This window comes from Montipora foliosa, chromosome 3 (assembly GCF_036669935.1).
Source record: "Montipora foliosa isolate CH-2021 chromosome 3, ASM3666993v2, whole genome shotgun sequence".
Taxonomy (NCBI): Eukaryota; Metazoa; Cnidaria; class Anthozoa; order Scleractinia; family Acroporidae; genus Montipora; species Montipora foliosa.
This window is the reverse complement of record NC_090871.1, coordinates 16,384,341-16,402,686: the sequence shown is the minus strand read 5'-3', so window position 1 is coordinate 16,402,686 and position 18,346 is coordinate 16,384,341. Positions and strand designations below refer to the sequence as shown.

The following is an 18,346-nucleotide window of genomic DNA, read 5'->3' as shown; positions in this document are numbered from 1 at the left end:
TCTGTAACATGTTTATGGCACAAATCGATCTGGAAAGCAAGAACGAAAAAAAACAAAGGGAGTTTGCGAGCCAAGTTCAGAACAAATGTTCAATGATGAAAAGGAGTTTCAAAGTAATGATTCCACGCCATCACAGCGAAGTAAAGAAACCTAAACTGAATCTGATAAACACGAAGGTGCGGCCGGGAACTGTTTGGCGACAATTACTGGAGCAATGCCAAAGAGGACCGCCCAGGATTACAGCCACTACGGACGGTAAGACTTGGTTTCCATAGCCAGTAGGGGTTGGTTCAGCTGTAGAAGTGCTTGCTATTCGTGAGGATGTGAAGGCGGGGCTGAATGAGTTGTTGAAAAAGCACTAGTTGTGATTGAAACTGCCAGAACTAGAACATGCCATTACCGTGGGTGGATGACGGTGCGCTACAACAGCGCAATAAGCACGGCCAAAGAGAAAGTTACGGCAAGTATTGCTACTTCATTCCGGATGTCTTAGGTTTGCTGTATAGAAACACGGCAGAATGTACTTTACTTTATGCTTTGCGAGAAACGGTTAATCCTCGTACCAACTGCCACGATCAAAGTCCCTGAGTGGAGGCGTTTACGGCTGTCAATCCTATAGTCTCGACAAGCCCACGTGACATTACTTTCCTGCAGGTTTGATTGGATTTTGAAACCAAGTTTGCAAATTTTATCCAAGAAAAAACGTTCGGAGCGCGTGTGTAAGCATGCTAATACCTTGGTGCCTTGGTGTGCCCTCGTTTTCAAAATTGTGTTTTTTCCTTTCCAGTATGGCCACTATTATCGTTGCGAAGGAGTACGGGTATGTTGTTTTTCACAACCGTTTCCTCCGGGATCATGATGAGTTACCTGGCCATCGAATGTGTCCAAGGCAAGGAAGAAGTTTGGCATATCGGTACGGTAACGAGTTTTTGTCACATTTGTCGCAAATAATGATTTTCGAACAACCCTAGCGAGTTACTAAGTTCGAGTCTTGCATGTTCTTTATTTCATGGACTGCAGACCACCAGTAATTGTACGTTCTTTCTCATTTCATGTCCAAGGACGGTTTATTATAAACGTGCTGGTAGTTATGCGCACCGTGTGGGAAATGTCGGGAAATGGAAGTCATGTACCGCGTCAATTGTAACCCGGATTACCACAAACTAATTATGTATGTATCAGCGGAGTTCTGACCGTTCTATGACCACGATGTCAAAGACCATCGAATGATTTGCCCTTAAGATCGTTGATAACTGTTCTCTTAGCCATTGAAAGCTGAGATGCTTTTATTTGCTATTTATTAATTGTAGTGGTCTCCAGCTTGCCCTTTACTTTCGCCAAATTTGGAATTTGGATTTTGTTCAGTTGTGTCACTTTAACAAATAGATTCCATGTTGCCGTGCGTATGTTCAGTAATAGATCACAGATGACGTCAAAATGTGGTAAGAACAAAAAAGTGGCACACGAGGCGATAGCCGAGTGTGTCACTGATGTTCTTACCACATTTTGACGTCTTCTGTGATCTATTACTGAACAGACCCACGGCAACATGGAATCTATTTGTTTTATATAATAAAGAATTAAACTTTATTCGCATAAAAGCTGATGGTGGCGTCAATCGTGCGTCTGTCCTCTAATAGATCAGAGGCAAGAACCAATCAAAATGCGAGAATAACTTGGGTTATTATATAAATAATGATATCCAGCTAGCACTCTTCTTATGGCTTTGATTTCTACGCTAAAATAATCGCAGGGCTGTCATTGTGTGAAGAATGAAAGTAACTGAGTATATTCCATATAACCTCTGTTCCAACTTTTTCTACAGTACACTCATTTACATTAAAGTTTAGGGTTCAAAGAAAAATGTAATAAACAAGACATGTGAGCCATTATATCAAATGTCACACTTAAAAAAATGTGAAACTATGACACAGTGTCATCAGTTGTCCTTAGAAAATTTACGTATGTATGTCGACTTTTAGTCCAAAGTGAAAAAATTGAATTTGCACTAGCATTCAAATTCACATGTCAATGACTTTTACCAGAAAGGTGCGATTATGGCTAAAGAGGACAATAGTAAAATATGAGTTTTCACGTAAGATTTTTCCGATTCTTTAGATTATTTTTTGAGATATGATTCTTCCGATTGTTTTGATTGTGCTTATTTTATTCTGTGATTCTTCCGATTGTCTGATTATTTGCGCTCAAGCAAACACATGCAGGACCCAACCACTTGGGGGAACAAAGGCAGATGCACAGGGTGATGAAGCTCAACATCCCAGTTTACATTTTTGGGTGCAGGGCTCAAAGTTTACTTTTGGCTTTGGGAGCACTTGTATTTTATTTTAATCCCGTGTTTGTTGTTTTAACTAAGGTTGACTTACTTTTCTTTTGAGACAGCGATAAAACTGTTGAGGTTTTTAAATCAAACTTGGCTTCTCAATTTCAACAGCAAATTATCATTACATGTAATCATCATGTTAAAGTACATGTACGTTTGAGATGACAGAAAAGCTTTCATCATGTATTTCCTTTTCAATGTACACTTGTAACCATGCAAAGAAAAATAATATACTTGAAAACTGGAATAGATACACAACTTCATAATAATATTGATTATTAATAGATGCACACTTCAATGATTCCATCAGGTCACCAAGATCAGACTTTATGCTGTTGCAAATGGCAGAAATAAATTTTGGGCATTTGACGTCGTTTTTGTTGGCCGCTGTCTCATGCTTTACAGTAATTCTGGTGTTGTAATAAGTGAGCCTACACAACATGAAGCATGACGTGAGGATTTGGTTGCTAAGTAACCGCTACACATGCTTTCGACCCATGGCAGAGGTCTCTTTTCCCGTACTTGTCAGTGAACACAAAGAAAAGAGACCTCTGTTAGCAGGAACCATTGACTAAGGATGAAGATCAATGCATGGGGAAAGCTTTACAGTATCTGCAGCGTATAAATTGTTTCTCTGAATCCCACAATGTGAAGGCTAGCTTTTTATAAAGAAAATTATTGAATACAAGACAGGGCTTGAAAAATACTTGAATTCCACCTTGCCTACAGGTTGGGCAAGTAACTCTCAAATTTTCCTCTCCCGTGGCACTTACATGTACATGTACCTGCTTACCCAAGTTTTCAAACTCGTTAATAATTCATGAACCAAAATTGGAAGTCATACTACAGGCATGTTTTAATGTAATAACCCATCTTGACTGTAGTCCTCTTAGTGCTGATCACTTTTATGATTTTAAATGATTTTAAGAACTCAAAAACAAAGTCTGATATTTTAGGAAAAAAACTACATGTAACTAAAGATGTCCATTAAGAGGTTGTGTAGTTTCTTTAATTTTTTTTATCACTGATTTCCACCATAAAGGAAGAGCAAATCCTGATCATTTGAAAATAACAGCAAAGGGAATAATAACAAAAAGTTAAAAAAAAAGGAGACGCCCCGAGCCTGGCCCTGGCCCTGGCCTGGCCCTGTGTTTTGGCCTACTACACATGCAGTGGTAGTTTGGCCACAGTTTCTCAAAAATGATGACATGCACCCACTCTAAATTTTACTGGGACCCTTTCTGTCTGAACCTTTCTATGTTAATCTTTTAACCCATTAATGAATGAAACGATCTTGCGTTTGTAAGTGTCATTCTTACTATTGAACTCAGACGTACAGTGCAGCTCGGAGATAAGCGAACCAAAATATACGCAAAAAAGGCGCATACGCAAAAGGCGTAAACGCGTCAAAAAACGCGGATGCACGCGCGTCAACACATACGCAAAAATGCTCATTAGTATTTATGAGCTCTCCCTTTGTCTTTCTTTTGTTGCCTTGTCTTTGTTTAGTCTCAGTCATTTGCGGTGTGGTGAATGTGAAAATAATTTGCGCGTTCTCTGGTCAGAATGCAGAGATGTATCCAGGTTTTCAAATTTGGGGGTCCTCTGGACCCCTTTTTGAAAAATTTGGGGGTCCATTGCAAAATTTTGGGGGTCCAGCTAATTAATATTCAAGAATTAATATGCGATCTATTGCCTCTTAATTGCTGCTGCAGTACCCTTTCAGATTTCTAATTGCACAAAAATAAAGTCTTATCCCTCCCAACGAATATGTACTTAAAATGATCAAGTTCTTTAAAACTGTTGTGCGTGTTGAGTCATCGATCAAAATGTATGGGCTGTCAAAGCTCCATCGATCACATTGAAAATGTCTCGAGCAATCGGTATGCTGTAGGAACTGTTGGCTCCAGTTGATAAAAAAAACAGAACTGAATCTCAATTTTCCGTAAAAGAGCATCATTTATTTTAACTACGCTTGAGGTGTAATTTAGGAACAAAAGAGTAAACAAATGTAAGCGATCGATACGCAGTTCATCGTCGGCTCGTGCGGCCGTGACTTTGCCATGGCCAATGTTAATAACCAAGCGATTGAATACATTCAAGTTTCATGTTCAACACGTTAATTATAACACTAACTCCGAAGAAAAGTTGCATAATTTGCAAAACAGACAAGTTACGTGCAAAGAACCGAGACGATGACACGTGCGCGCCCGGAATTAATAGGGAACTTAAGCAACGACGACGGCGACGGCACCGAGAACGTCATCTCAAAATATAAATTCGCGTCATTGTGATCACTTTGTAAACATGTCAACCCTTCTTATGTGACAAGGGTGTGGTAGTTCCTCAAAAATGACATTGGTCGGAACGGCGCTTAATTTAGGGGAGAAAATGAAACTTTAGCGTTAAGTGCTGACGTTCTCCTTAAAACCTAAAATTTGACTATTTCACGTTGCTGTTTTGCTGACGACGGCAAAGAAATGGACAAAAGTGAAAAACGCACGTGCAGGGCGTGCAAAGCTATTGTTTTTGCCCACTAAATATGCACATTTGTGACGTTCTCGTTGCCGTCGCCGTTGTCGTTGCTTAAATTCCCTAATATCAACAGAGTCGCACAAAACAAAAATTTAACATACTTTGCCTTTGGATTCTCTGTTATTTCGCTCACGATAAGCGAACTGTTGCTTGAAATTCACTTGGAAAGCATGCAACAAACTGAACTTCGACTGAAATGTTTTATTATCACTGCCGGCAGATCGAAAGTGTCGCCGATTGTCTCACCTAAAAAACAGCTCTGATCATGTCACGCAACACGTGCGAATTCAAAACTCAACTTCTGAAGCCGGATATTATGGTTGACAAAATGAAATTATTCGACTACAAAAATCCGAAAATAGCAGCTAACCTTGAAATTTAAAGAACTCAATCATTTCTCTGTTGTGAGAAATGGGAATGTTCAATTTCCTTGTGAAATACGCCGTTCGCATGTTTTTCCTGGCGTTCGTAATTTGCATAAACATTCGATTTTTTTCTGCGTCCAATTGGACCCCTTATGCCATATTCTATGCGTCCAAAAGGAAAACGAGTGCGTCTCAGGACGCAATGACGCACTCTGGATACATCTCTGAGAATGTTTGAAGCGCAGACTGAAATCAATGGTCCGTGAAGTGGGCTGAAAAAAGCTGTTGTCAGTGGATGTCTGAGATCAATAGTAAGAGGAGAAGGGTTAAAGGGAACATGCTGGTAGATGTTGTTGATCCACTCAGCCCTGAACCATCCTTCAGTGATAACATGTACCGGTAGTCATGTCGTCTTATGTTAGTCGATAGGGAGTCCGAGCAAAGGTGATGGCTATGACAATGACAATTCCACAATGGTTGAAAAAGGAAAAAATACATGTACCGGTACTTATGCTGCATGTGCAGCACAAAATTTGTGCATTTCTTTGCCGTACCGCACAAAACAACAATGTCAAATCACCATATTTTAGGTTTTGATGATAATGTGAGCATATAACAATGAACCATTCATTTTCTATGTTTACTTTAAAGTCGTTCATACCCATCCAGTTACAGTATAGTTTGCCATGGTACATGGTACATGGTAAACAAGATGGAATATTTACAAAACACTCACGATAGCACTAAGTTATAATTTTGGAGTGACGTTCTTGTTGTTGCCATTGTCCTTGCTTAAACTCCCTGATTAAATCTGTAATTGCCACTCTTATGAGGGAAAGTGTGAAGGAAGCTCTAAGAGTGGTCAGGATAACCATAACTTTTTGCCACAGTTAGTACTTGATGCCATGTTAATGCCATGCCTTTAGGGTGACTAGTGGTTGCATCATGCCAAGTACAAAGTATGTTCTCAAAAAAATACTTTCTCCTTTAGGGGAGAGGATAAAAATTTGAAATTTCAAGAACTCCGAGTGTAAAATGATGGACTACCGGTGAATTTGGGATTCAATTAATTTGATCTTTCCTGAAATGACGTCAGATCTCAGATTAGACTAATACATGTACATGTACGCCATTCACACCAACAAGACATGTTTAATTAACCTGGATTTAACAAAATGAAAATCAGTCACACAAAAATGGCTTTTACGTTAGATTCAGGTGAGTTTCAATACATGCTTTGATCTGTGCTAAATTTGTAGTCTCCAAAATTTGGTATACATGTTTAAAAAGAAAACACTTTGAAACGGTGTTTAATTAACATCTTCAAAACATGGTTAAGGTTTGGTAAATGCCTCAGGCACTTGGTCATCCTCAAAGGCTGACTCGCTCTGGCAAAAAAGAAATTCTTTCAATAAGACAATGAAATATGCTGCACTTACATGTATAGTACGTCACATACATGTTTTATTAGATAAACAACATTGAAATACAGTGTACCAGGTGAGCTTTTGCATGAATACATGATACCGGTATCTTCACATTTGAAAATAACATGATACACTGTATCTCCACGTGAAAAATACCACATTGCTATCATTGTTACATAATGAATCACGACATTGTTCTAAATTAGGAGTACAAAAAATATTAAAGTGAAATGTTGTGGTATTTGATTGGTGTTTATATAATAAACAGAACATTATCGTCATTATGTGGCCGTTTATCTTCTCGTGTTGAAAAATATTTCATGAGTGAGGGCAGTATTCGAAGAGAAATTATTTCGTATCTTCACACAGCCATGAAAATTAATATATCCTCTGTTTCTTTTGTGCACAGTACCCAAAGATGTACGATGACAAGGAGCCAATATTCAACTGCTACCTCAGAGCGCATTTGAACACGTAAGTTTATCACCTTCGTTCGTAAGTTAGTATCGGCCTAAGATACCTTTCTACTAAGTTCAGCTGTGCATCGACCTGTTGAGCTTCGGCTTGGTTTGTGGGTGTTCCATTTCCATGTAGTTTTTTCGCCTTCATTACTACTGTGGTATGGTGTTCACCAGGCCGGTGACAGTGGTAAAAAAAATAACCAGCTTTTATTCTAACACCACTTCTCATTTCAAAATTTTTAAAACGAATCTTTGAAGTCCAGTGTGCCACTCTCTTATCCTTGATATGTAGATGGCTTGAGGTCACTCTCCTCATACGTTTGGTACACAGCCGAAGCTTTACAGTTAACAATGTAATATAAATAATTCACTGAATTGTTACAAAGTAATAAATTATGGCTACAATGTAAATAAACGGCAAGATCAAGCACATTCTTAGTATAAAATTATTTCTTTAAGAATCCTGGGAAATTAGTCAGGAGTTTTGGCAGAAGTGTGCCTCTCTTCATCAGCCTCAGCCGATTTCAGCGCAATACTCTATTTTGAAGTCATTAATCAAAGCTGGTCTGAGAGAGAGAGACTTGTAGATTTCACTCTGGCTAACGCCAGACAATAAATTTATTTTACATGTACTTGAAGATTGGGGGAGCTAAATACATGTAGGTATTAATTGATTTAAGCATTTCCCTATTGTGTAGACTGATAATAATAATTATTGCACTTACAGCCCTATGTTTCACCATGTCTCAGTTTATACTTGAAGTGCCTGTTTCTTGTATCTGGATGTCTATAACCCGCACTTCTTATTTAAGCATTAATTTTTGGGAGCATTTTACTTCATTGAGTCTTTTCACGGGAATACATGAGCCCAAGCGATTGACCTGTTCCCAATTGAGTACCTTCATAACTCAGTCGGTAGAGCGTACACTTCACTTGTGTCACAGAGTTCCTTGATTCGAATCCTTTTGAATATACCTGATTTTTCAGGTTTTTATAAGACGCAATTGCTTAAATTGACCAGATACGTATGTAAGTGCAAGGATCGTTCTTACTTTCAAGTATTATAATTATCTATTCATCTACAGTGTAAGTCTAAGTCATGATTGTTGTATTACAAATCGAGGATTGACTGTGAAAACATCTTCTTCCAGAACAATAGGGAAAGTTCAAACTGCCTTGAGAATAAGCTGTGGTATATGTTCTGTAACCTAGTCAACCTCGTATCTTCTTTCTGGCTCTTGACAAGAAAGCATAGAAAAATGGCAGGCTCCAAAACTCTTAGCCTCTGTGGTCAGATGTTTTTTTGTGTCTTGTTTGCAGGGTAGAAAATTATCCCATGTTCTTGTATCTGCTCCTGCTTGGAGGCTTGGAACATCCTGTAAGGTTACATGCAAACTGAAAGTATGGTGTAGATGTCTTAAGCCATGTGTAGCCATTTTCATGTGATCAAAAACCACGTGTTTAAAGGGGTCATTACGCAGCTATTACAAAGGCTCTCAGGATTGGCTCAGAAAACAGTGGACCAAAACAAACAACCAATCAACAGTGGACCCTGACCCTAAAAACAATAGAGCTGCCTTCTAAAGAGATCCAATGAAGTTAGAGGTTGTAAAGAGCTGTGTCCTATCTCGTTACAAACGGTTCACAGTAAACCTGCAACATAGCTTCAGCTGTATCTGAAAGTGTATTTAAAGTAACAAAAATCTACAGAATAAGGTCAAAGTGACTCGTCAGAATAGAGACTTGTTTAGCATCATATTTACATGAAACAGCAAACAGGAATCGTTGGGCTACTGCTTGTCATAAAAACATGAAAATTTCCTTATTCAAACTTGTCTCTCTCTTTAGGGAAGTTGCTCTATATCTGAAGCAAACTGGCAAGAATTCAGCTAAAATCAAACAATCTCTTCAATAATTTTGTGTGCAATTCTGGATAGAAATCAAAATTTGTCCTTTTGAACAATAACTACACGTACAACAAACAGGGGCACCCAACAAGAATATAGTTCAAAACCACTTAAGGGAACACAGACGGATTTTTGGCGCGTTGCTAAGGAAGTGAAATGTTACTTCTGTTAAGTAACGTCATCATATCATGAGCTGACAAGAAAACCCACTCACAAGCAAAAGTCACCGCACAAACTCTTGTTTCCATCGAGGGTTTTTCCTCGCCCTTCCTCACGCTCGTTCTCAGATCAACTGCGCATGCGTTAACGAACTGACTTCTTTGAATTAATTTTTTTTTGCATGGCACGTTTTGCCCCCAAATACAGAATAAATTATAGCTAAGCATTGATTTTTTTCAAATCATCTTTTTTGAAAAAGTTATGGCTATTTCCGTATCGTTTATGCCTTTAAAAAGAGCATTTTGCAAAATAAAAAGAAAACCATGCTTGGCTGGATGCAAAAACGAATACAAATTATCAAACCATCGATTAAATAACCAAATAGCGTAGCACGGAGACAAATTTAGAGTTTTCTTTTATTGGTCACTGGACCATGGGGGTGGCATGATGATGCCATATTTAGGGTCATTTGCATACAAAAGTTGGAAACTGACCAAAATAATGCCTAATTCTCTCAAGTTACTTGACCATTACATCCTTAGCAACGCACCCCAAAAAATATGTCAGTGGGCCCTTAAACATAGCATTGTTAATTAAATGGTAGATAAAGGCATATTTGTATTCCCTAAAAATTTTTCATCTGTTCAGATTTCCTAGCTGAAAGTCTAGTGATCCGAAAATTATAGGGATCAAAACTTACCTTTTCGAAAATTTCAGCCAGAAAAAAGGCATTTTTAGGGTAAAACCCGTTAAAAATGGGCAATTATACCATTAATTTTTTAGATATTCAAAAATCCTAGGACAGGCAGGCAAGCAAGAAATTTTACAACAAATGTTCCGAAAATTCTAGATCTCAAATTGTCTTCCGAACAGATATTTTCCGAAAATTGACGTTGGGTGCCCCTGAACAAAGGCCCACTCTTTTAGCTTCTTTTGTTTGCTTGGAACTTAGCTCTTGTTGCCTTGTTCTTAAACTTAGAATTCAAAAGAATACTTGTATTTAACCTTGAATGAGGCAACAAGGGCTATTAAAGTTGCAAGGCAAGCAAACGGAAGAAATTTAAAACAGTGGCCATTTTGGTATAAGGTAGACATGTACATGTATATACTGCTTTCCCCTTCCCACCCAAAGCAATATTATTAATGGGAATAACTCAACATTGTTTTGAGAGGAGATGAGGACAAGAACATTTGCTTTATAGAAATTTAATAGATTTAGCTGTGGGGAAAGGTGTATTGACAATAATTTGTGTCCAGGGCCCAGTTGGTCAAAGTCTGATTTAGAATTAGGTGATCCTGGATTTAGTGGAAACTTTTCTTTCAGTTGAGTTACCGATCATACATGTAAATGTTTCGGTAAGCCTTCATCCATAATTATTATTGCATAAAATTAGCTTGTTAGAGGCTTTTTGGACATGAAAAGCTCAAACTTTTGGTTGATTATGATATTTGATTAGTGCAATCAGCTTTTCAACAACTGGACCCAGGATTGTAGCTTCTGGGCAACAAAGAGTTGCACCGACCAATCATACGGCAAGATTTTCAGAATTCACTCTATCTTATAGAGAGCTTTCTTGTAATTTGAATTTTTTTTTTTATTAGGTTGCTTGCTCTGTAGGTGGAATGGTGTGGGTTGTATCAAGGATATTTTATGCTCATGGATATTACACTGGAGGTATGGAATTATTTGGCAGTGTGCTGTGAGGTTTTGATCCAATCAGTTTAGTTTGCTACCTCGTATAAAATTATTTGAATGTGTTTCCCAAATCAATGTCACCATTATTACATAGACTCATATTCCGCAAGCTGTTATGGATCATGCAACATTTTTGTGACACCAATGAAATGTGGTAAAATTACACGTGTTGTGCGTTGACAGGGTTTTTGTTATGATTTTTAATAGCAGGGACAATTGAACTTATAGCAAGGACCAGGATGGCGGCTCTGCCGCCATCTTGGCATGCTGTGCCAAGTCCGAATAGGTGTGGGAGGGGGTCGTCCCCCTCCCACTAGGGGGTAAGGGGGGCCACCCCCAGGAAATTTTGAATTTGTAAGAATTTTTGAAGAAATTTACTTCTGGCAGCCGTATTAGAGCCCGCCGTAGCAATTTGCTTAAACTCCCTAATGACGAAAGCAGGGCGCGCCAATCAATGTGTTTTCTGTTACTTGATAACATCTTGTCATGAACTCCAAATCAGCTACACGTACATATACGCAAATTGTGGTACAACTAACAATACCCAGTAACAGAGAAATAAAGCACGATTTGGTTTAAGAAAATATTAAATAATAAAATACAAATATCAGTTGATTATTCTCTTCATGTTGAAAGAATCCTTGTACAACCTGCGCGTAAAATAGCCAGGACAAAAATAAAAATAGCAGAGTAAAGGTCCTGGCGTCCCGGCTTTAACAAAAACCCTGGTTGATGATTGATATTTACATCTTACTCAGTTAAAGGCCCATGCTGTAAGCTATGGCCTGCAATTTTCCAGTTTAATTTGCTTGCATTCTGTCCATAACAAGAAGACGCCTTAAGGCATTTACGCAGGATGTATTGGTTTAGTAAGAATTATGTTGAATGGCGTTGGAAGGTTGAGAAGTGTATCAACAACAAATGTGTACAGGAAAGAGGGAGATGTTGAGTACTTCAACTGTGAAAGATATAAAGACGAAGAAGACATGATGAGAATGAAGTGAGCGTGAATACCTTAAATAATAGTTGCGGTTGCAGGGAGAATAGTGGTAAACTACCCTTTCCGGGAGAAATGAGTGTGGTGTGTGTGTCCGGACCGTTCATGAGACTAATTTACCATGGGAAATATCCATACGCAAGGGAGAAAAGGCACTGAGGTTTGTCATTTACTTCAACATGAAACCGCTATTTTAGCTGTGGTGCGAAAAAGTAGCCTCTGCCGACAAAGGATTTTTTCATGTTCTTGACCGCATTGGTTGAGTATTGTGTGAGCGTTCTGTACTAGGAGATCAGAGTTGTGGCAATTTCTTTATTCGCGCAAAAGTCACGCCATTTGACTACACAACTGGCGATTAATTTTGCTTAGGAATTGCGTGACGAATTGCGGGCATTGAAGGGTTGTTGGAAGAGGCTACTTTTTGCAAGGTAGCTCACACTGTGAAAATGTAGCCTTTGCTCGGCGGGTATTTGTGCTGTTGAGAAAGATTGACGTTGATATGAGGGAAAAATAATGTGGTGTAACTCTTTGTAACAACTGTATACCTAGCCTCCCATGCAGACGTTCTTAGGCTTGTCACGCGTTCCTCCCCGTTTGTGGGGAGGAACGCGTGACAAGCCTAAGAGACTACTGTATACGAAATCTTCATAGTAGCGGGAAAAACATTTTTAACATCATTTTTGTTTGAATGGGTTTTTCACGATCATGTAAACCCTAACAAAATGAATTAAGGTCTTATAGCATAATGAAAGATTCATAGCAGTAGAAAATGTAAGTTTTTGTTTGGAGGCTATAGTGCTCGAGTAAACTAGAACAAAAGGAATCAAGATTAAGACCGCTGTGTCGCCAACTGAAGGATGGGAAAAATGGAGGATTTTGGTGTTTGCTTGGATTTATCGTTAATATTGGGAGATCAAGAGGGTCTGTTCCATTATTTTGTTGAGCAATTAGCTTGTGAAGTAGGTTTTAATTATTTATTTTTGACAAATACTTGTAACAATTATAAACAATTTAACAACGGTCATGTCTGATACTGTAGGAAATAGGAAGCAAATTGTAAGCTAATTTCAGGCTACAAAATTAAGACTACCCTTCCCTCCAAATCAAGGATGGGAAAAAGGAGGGTTTTGGTGTTTGAGTAGTTTTATCATTGCTTGATTTGGTGGGAGGGGGAGTTCTGTTGTACGTGTTACTTTGTTAGATTGTGGTACATTGTAAAGTAAACGGAACGTTGAATATAAGTAGAGGTTTTTGAACAATTATTAAAGTTCAATAACACTTGTGTCCCATGGTAACGAAATAGAAGTAAAATTACGATGGGTATTAGAAACTCAACAACACTAACGTAGCTTTTAACAACTGGTAAAATTCGAGAAACACTAACGTAACGTCTTGCATGAAATAGAAGAAAAACTTAGATATCTTCTTGCAAATCAGTATGGGGAAAAAGTTGATTGCTTTTTGAGTAGTTTTACATTTGATTTGGTTGGAGGGGGCTTCTGTCTATTAAATCTTGTTTCAGACTGTAGCACAGTTCTAAAGCAAACAGAACGTTGATTAATATAGAGGGATTATCAACGGCTATCGAAGCACAACACCACTAATAGTTTGTAACATAAACAGAACGTGGATTACATTGTAAATATAAGTGTTTTTAACGATGAGTGTCATTCAAATTGGAGTTAACCATCACTTTGCTGAGATAATGTCAGTAATGACATTTTTTAGGTCTTATTTTGATACATTTGATTATTCTTTTAATATCGTCTATAGTTTTATATGATGACAATAATTGAGTTGTAATAATTTTGCTATCTGTCTCTTGGAAGGAGTGAGTAGAAGATAAGTGTGTCCATGAAAGACTTACATTTATGGATGGTCTTTTACTGAGACAATGTCAGTTATAACATTTTTTTTTTGGCTGTCATAATTGAAAGTGATGTTTTGAAGATTCATCATTGCCTCTTTAATATCTTCAACAGTGTTGTTTAATGTTAGTGACTTTGCCTCTAATAACTTTGTTATCTCCTTTGTGAACAAAGAGAGCCACAGATAAGTGTTTGCATGAAATACTCATATTTATGGATGGTCTTTTACTGAGACAATGTCAGTTATGACATTTTTTTGGCTGTCATACTTGAAAGTAATGTTTTGAAGATTCATCATTGCCTCTTCAATATCTTCAACAGTGTTGTTTAATGTTAGTGACTTTGCCTCTAATAACTTCGTAATCTCCTTTGTAAACGCAGAGAGCCACAGGTCAGTGTTGTTGTGAACTACACATATTCTGACCGAACTCTCACGGGTTAAATGGGTGGTCCTCTGACGTGTTCCGCATTGCTGACATTTTGTTGAGGATGAAGACAGATCAGTCAAGCGTTTGTTACAAACGGTGCAAGGACTAAACAAGGTTAATCTGCTGATAAACTTGAAGTCTGGAACAGTAATCTCTTGCTCTGGAGTGACACTGGGGAGATAAAACAAAAATCCTGTGTTTGTAACCATATTTTGAGCAATGAATCTGTTAAGGACTAATACACTAGAAGATGAATCACACACAAGGGTCTCTTTGCTACTTAAAGCAAAACTTACATCAATATTACCACCATATTGTTAAGAGCATGGGGCAGTTCACTAACTTTTGCATTTCCTTTACCAATGTCCTCAAAAATTGCACTTCACATTCAACAATAGCATGTAATGTATCAGACTTCCAATAACTGCAGGGCTTAAGAACAGAAAAACAAATACCATAAAAAGCTATAGCAGAGCTTTTTGTCACAGTGCCAATATTCATAGTATTATCATTACTAGGAATATCTGTCTCTAAACTGCAGAGAGGTACATGTAGATTATCAGTCTGAGAGTCTTCCTGGAAGGTTTTGCATTTGGTGAAATTTCTTTGCATAAAAATGTTCACAGAGAGATTATTGGTGTCTTTGTGCACGGTTTTATAAATGCCTGAATTTGATTGCAATAGTGGGCTATCAAGTTTATGTTCTTTATTACCATCTTGCTGAAAGGGATTGCACATGACTGAAGTTGGTACTACAGTATTGTTCACTACAATTGCAGTCTTTTCAAATATGGCAAAAAACCAACCATTACAATGGTTATGCAAAAGATTCTGCAACGAACTGTAACTTTTTACAGAAACACACATATCATCAATATATACCCAATGAGTGTTATCTGTTATAGCCACTGTGAAGTGATGATTCAGAGATCGAACCATGCCTTTTAGTACATAACCTTCACCTAATACATCCATAGTCATTGGGAATAATACTTGATTAATACAATGGGATGACAGTTCTACACTTAAAAATTTTGGGAGTGTCACAAAATGTTGCAGGATTGAAATATCCCCAGAATGCTTTTGACATAAATCACAGTAAAGTCTACAACTATTTGGTAAGATAGCCTCAGAAACATACATGTAAGTTTCAAACTGGCTCTGAAGCAAGTTTGCAAAAGTCAAGTAAAGTACAAATACTTTTGTTTCCTTTACAAGTGCATTGCTACAGAATGAACAAACTGATTGATTACTCTGTTGTATAAGAAAAAGAGATTTTAATTCTTGGGTCATTGCACCAACTGTATTCAACCTAAATATATCACTAAATACAGCATTTGCAGACATTGATGCAAAAGAATTGCAACGTTCTCTTAAATGAGCCCAAATTGGTTCTCGAATTAACGGCATATCTGTAAGATCATAGTTTTCTAATTGAAAACAAGCCTCTGATAATTTTTGAAAAAACTCATTACGCTCAACACAGTTTAAAGAGTCTTTAAAAACGGCAAATGTAAGTTCAAGAAAACAGTCTACTGCGCATGAGAACTTTCCTGCATGAGTAAAACAATGGTTCATGAAATGTCTTCGATCTTTCGTTGTCTGTTGTGACTGTTCACTGATAGCTCTGGTCTTATCTTTCGTTACGTTACTGAACATGTTGCGCTTCTTTGTTAGTAATGACGTAAGGATTAAAGCTTCCATGTGAGGCATGAGGTATTCTTCTCAACAAATACTTTCCCCTGTATCTCTCAATATGAATACGAAAACATTGGAAATCGTACGCGCATCGATTAGAAATTTTAACAGTAGCGAAATCAATACTCTGGTTTTGTATAATTAATGTCAAAATGGATATCACATAGAGTAAAAGCAACATGGTGAGGATAGACAAAACAGTAGAATATTGTGCGATTCAACAGTGATAAACAGAGTGTGTACTTAAACGTTTTAACTCCTGAGTACTTTGACTCAACTTTTCGATATCTGTACTCTCAGTTGCTGTGTGTTAAAATTGCTTAAATATTTATTTGAATAGTTTTTCACAACAAGTGTACTCGTTCAACAAGTCTACAAGTGGCTACTCACAGCTTTAATTATAAATGAACTCGTTGGTTCGACTAGATATGGTGAACCTGTTGGTTCGACGACTGTGAACTCGCTTCGATTGTAAATGAACTCGTTGGTTCGACTTGAACTCGTTGGTTCGGTGACAAATTGTTAACCACAGTTTCAAAAATCACACTCTGTGCAGCTATTCACGTTTAACCACACAATTTCGCAACGAATCAAAATAACAAACCAATTATCCAATGTAAATGTCAAGCACTTACCTCTACTTTATCTCTCTACGCAGTTACCTGGCTTTATTTGCTGACGAAGTAGCTTTTTCCTGCTTGAGTGGTGCAATCCAACCTGACTTGCACGTGATTCGTAGTTGCAGCCAATAAGAATCACACAATTTTTTGGGACGGGCGCGGGATACGGGAAAGTTAAAAAAAACAAGGCAATTTTTGACTCCCAAGAAATCCAAAGGAATGCGCTCCCGAATTTAAGACGCTGGCTGACTACGTCATCCCGCGTAATTATAATTATTGGACTGGAAAAAAAGAAGCAGCAACTGGCAAGCTGTACATGTATAATTTTTCTTGCACACCAGATCCTCAATTGTTTTAACCCTTTCATTCAGAAGATCGAAGCGTTCATTCTCCTAATTAGTAACATGGATTTCTTTGTTTGGTGGTCATGAGAATTTGGTGTTATATCAAGATCACACCCCTCAACCTGATAATCTTCTTCATTCTCAATACCTGCTTGACTGACATTTCATTGAAATTGTGAGGATTTACGTACCGATCACTATTAATGCTAGTCTTTTAATTTCAGATCCTAGCAAGCGCATGCGAGGAAGCTTTGGTTACTTGGGACTCCTGACCATGCTGGGGTGCACTGTGAAGTTTGGGCTTCACTTGTTAGGTGTAATCGCATCTTAAACAAACAAAGGATCACAGCACTGTCAATTAATAGCACCATTGAAACAAAACTCTAGTAGTAGGACCTAGTAGACCACAATCCACGTGAAGCTTATCGTGTTGCATTAGCCCGAAACTGTCCACCAGTAAAAAGAGCCGTGAGACTTTTTGGTCAATGTGAAAGTTGCATGACTCCTTTGACTCCTTCAGACTGTTTCACGCTTGTGATCTTGCATCACTGTAAGCAGAACCCTCAATACCCATGCCAAGTTTTTGGTCTTGCAAAAGGTGTATTTTAATGGAAACCGAAAACAGCATGCACTGTACAATAATACGTTTCTGCACTTTCAATCGAGAATCCATAAGTTCTTTTAGGATAAAGATGCATGAAGTACCAGTTTTTCCAAAAGTTTTTTTCTTGGCTGGTCGCCATACGCACTATGGGACATGGAATGAACTCAGAAACTATTCCTAGTAAAGATTTTCAAACTACAGTGCAAGGAGAGTGCTCGATGGTATCTGAACTTACAACGGAACTTTTTTTGTCCGTGAAGTAGTACAAGGCATACAGTGTAGCTGACAAATGTAGTTCTTAATGACTTTGTCTTTCCGTAAAACACGATATTTGTAGAACTGCCGATTCGCGGTGCTAAAATTAAACCTCTCATCAGCAATTTGCACGCGGCTGTAATTCCTGGGCTATCCATCCCACTATGGGGAAACCCAGTTAATTCGGTCGATCCTCTGCGTCAGATATGGTATTCCTAAGGGACGTCCGCTATTTAAGCAATAGAAGACGTTTTCGACAGTTATGCAAACCCGAGACGCACTCGAGGGGTGGCATAACTGTCTCGACTTCTCCCAACTCCCCCTCGTGTTTAGATGAGGCTATGGAAACACCGAAAAAAGTCCTCTATTGCTTTTATAAAATATTTCTCAAAGGTAATTTGACAAATGAACAAACAAATGAAGGAAAATTCTTGATTGAAACAGATTTTCTTGATACACGCTCATTTTCCCTACCAGCCAATCCAAACGCGTGTCTGACAACATATAACTAATCAAAGTTCGTGTGACGTCAAAGCCGTCTAGCCATACTCTCATGCATCTAAACACAGCTATTGACCAATGTGAGTGCGCGTACTATCCCAATTATTTTATAAATTCTACTATTTCATTTGCTTTTATAT

The 18,346-nt window shown here is 38.0% G+C and overlaps 2 protein-coding genes across 2 annotated transcripts in view; one reads left to right on the top strand and one right to left on the bottom strand.

Annotated features, from left to right (window-relative positions):
- LOC137996920 (glutathione S-transferase 3, mitochondrial-like) overlaps positions 1-17,650 on the top strand; it is a 37,273-nt gene extending 19,623 nt beyond the window's left edge. Inside the window, exons 4-5 of the mRNA XM_068842562.1 lie at positions 10,798-10,870; positions 17,071-17,650. Of these exons, the coding sequence (XP_068698663.1) occupies positions 10,798-10,870; positions 17,071-17,177 (180 nt within the window). The 3' untranslated portion in view covers positions 17,178-17,650. The remainder of the gene's footprint in view (positions 1-10,797; positions 10,871-17,070) is intronic.
- On the bottom strand, positions 10,880-17,064 carry LOC137996919 (uncharacterized). Its single transcript, XM_068842561.1, has 2 exons — positions 14,528-17,064; positions 10,880-14,355 (listed from the first exon to the last, which is right to left on the bottom strand). The coding sequence occupies exons 1-2, from the start codon at positions 15,895-15,897 to the stop codon at positions 13,968-13,970; spliced, it is 1,758 nt and encodes a 585-aa protein (XP_068698662.1). The 5' UTR covers positions 15,898-17,064; the 3' UTR covers positions 10,880-13,967.
- Positions 17,651-18,346: the final 696 nt, after the last annotated feature.

Bases quoted from the DNA above. Each gene is read 5' to 3' on its own strand.
- LOC137996919 (XM_068842561.1), bottom strand. From the start codon at position 15,897: ATGCCTCACATGGAAGCTTTAATCCTTACGTCATTACTAACAAAGAAG. The intron at 14,356-14,527 runs GTTAGTGAACTG...TTATCTCCCCAG, and splicing joins TTGGTAAAGGAAATGCAAAA to TGTCACTCCAGAGCAAGAGA.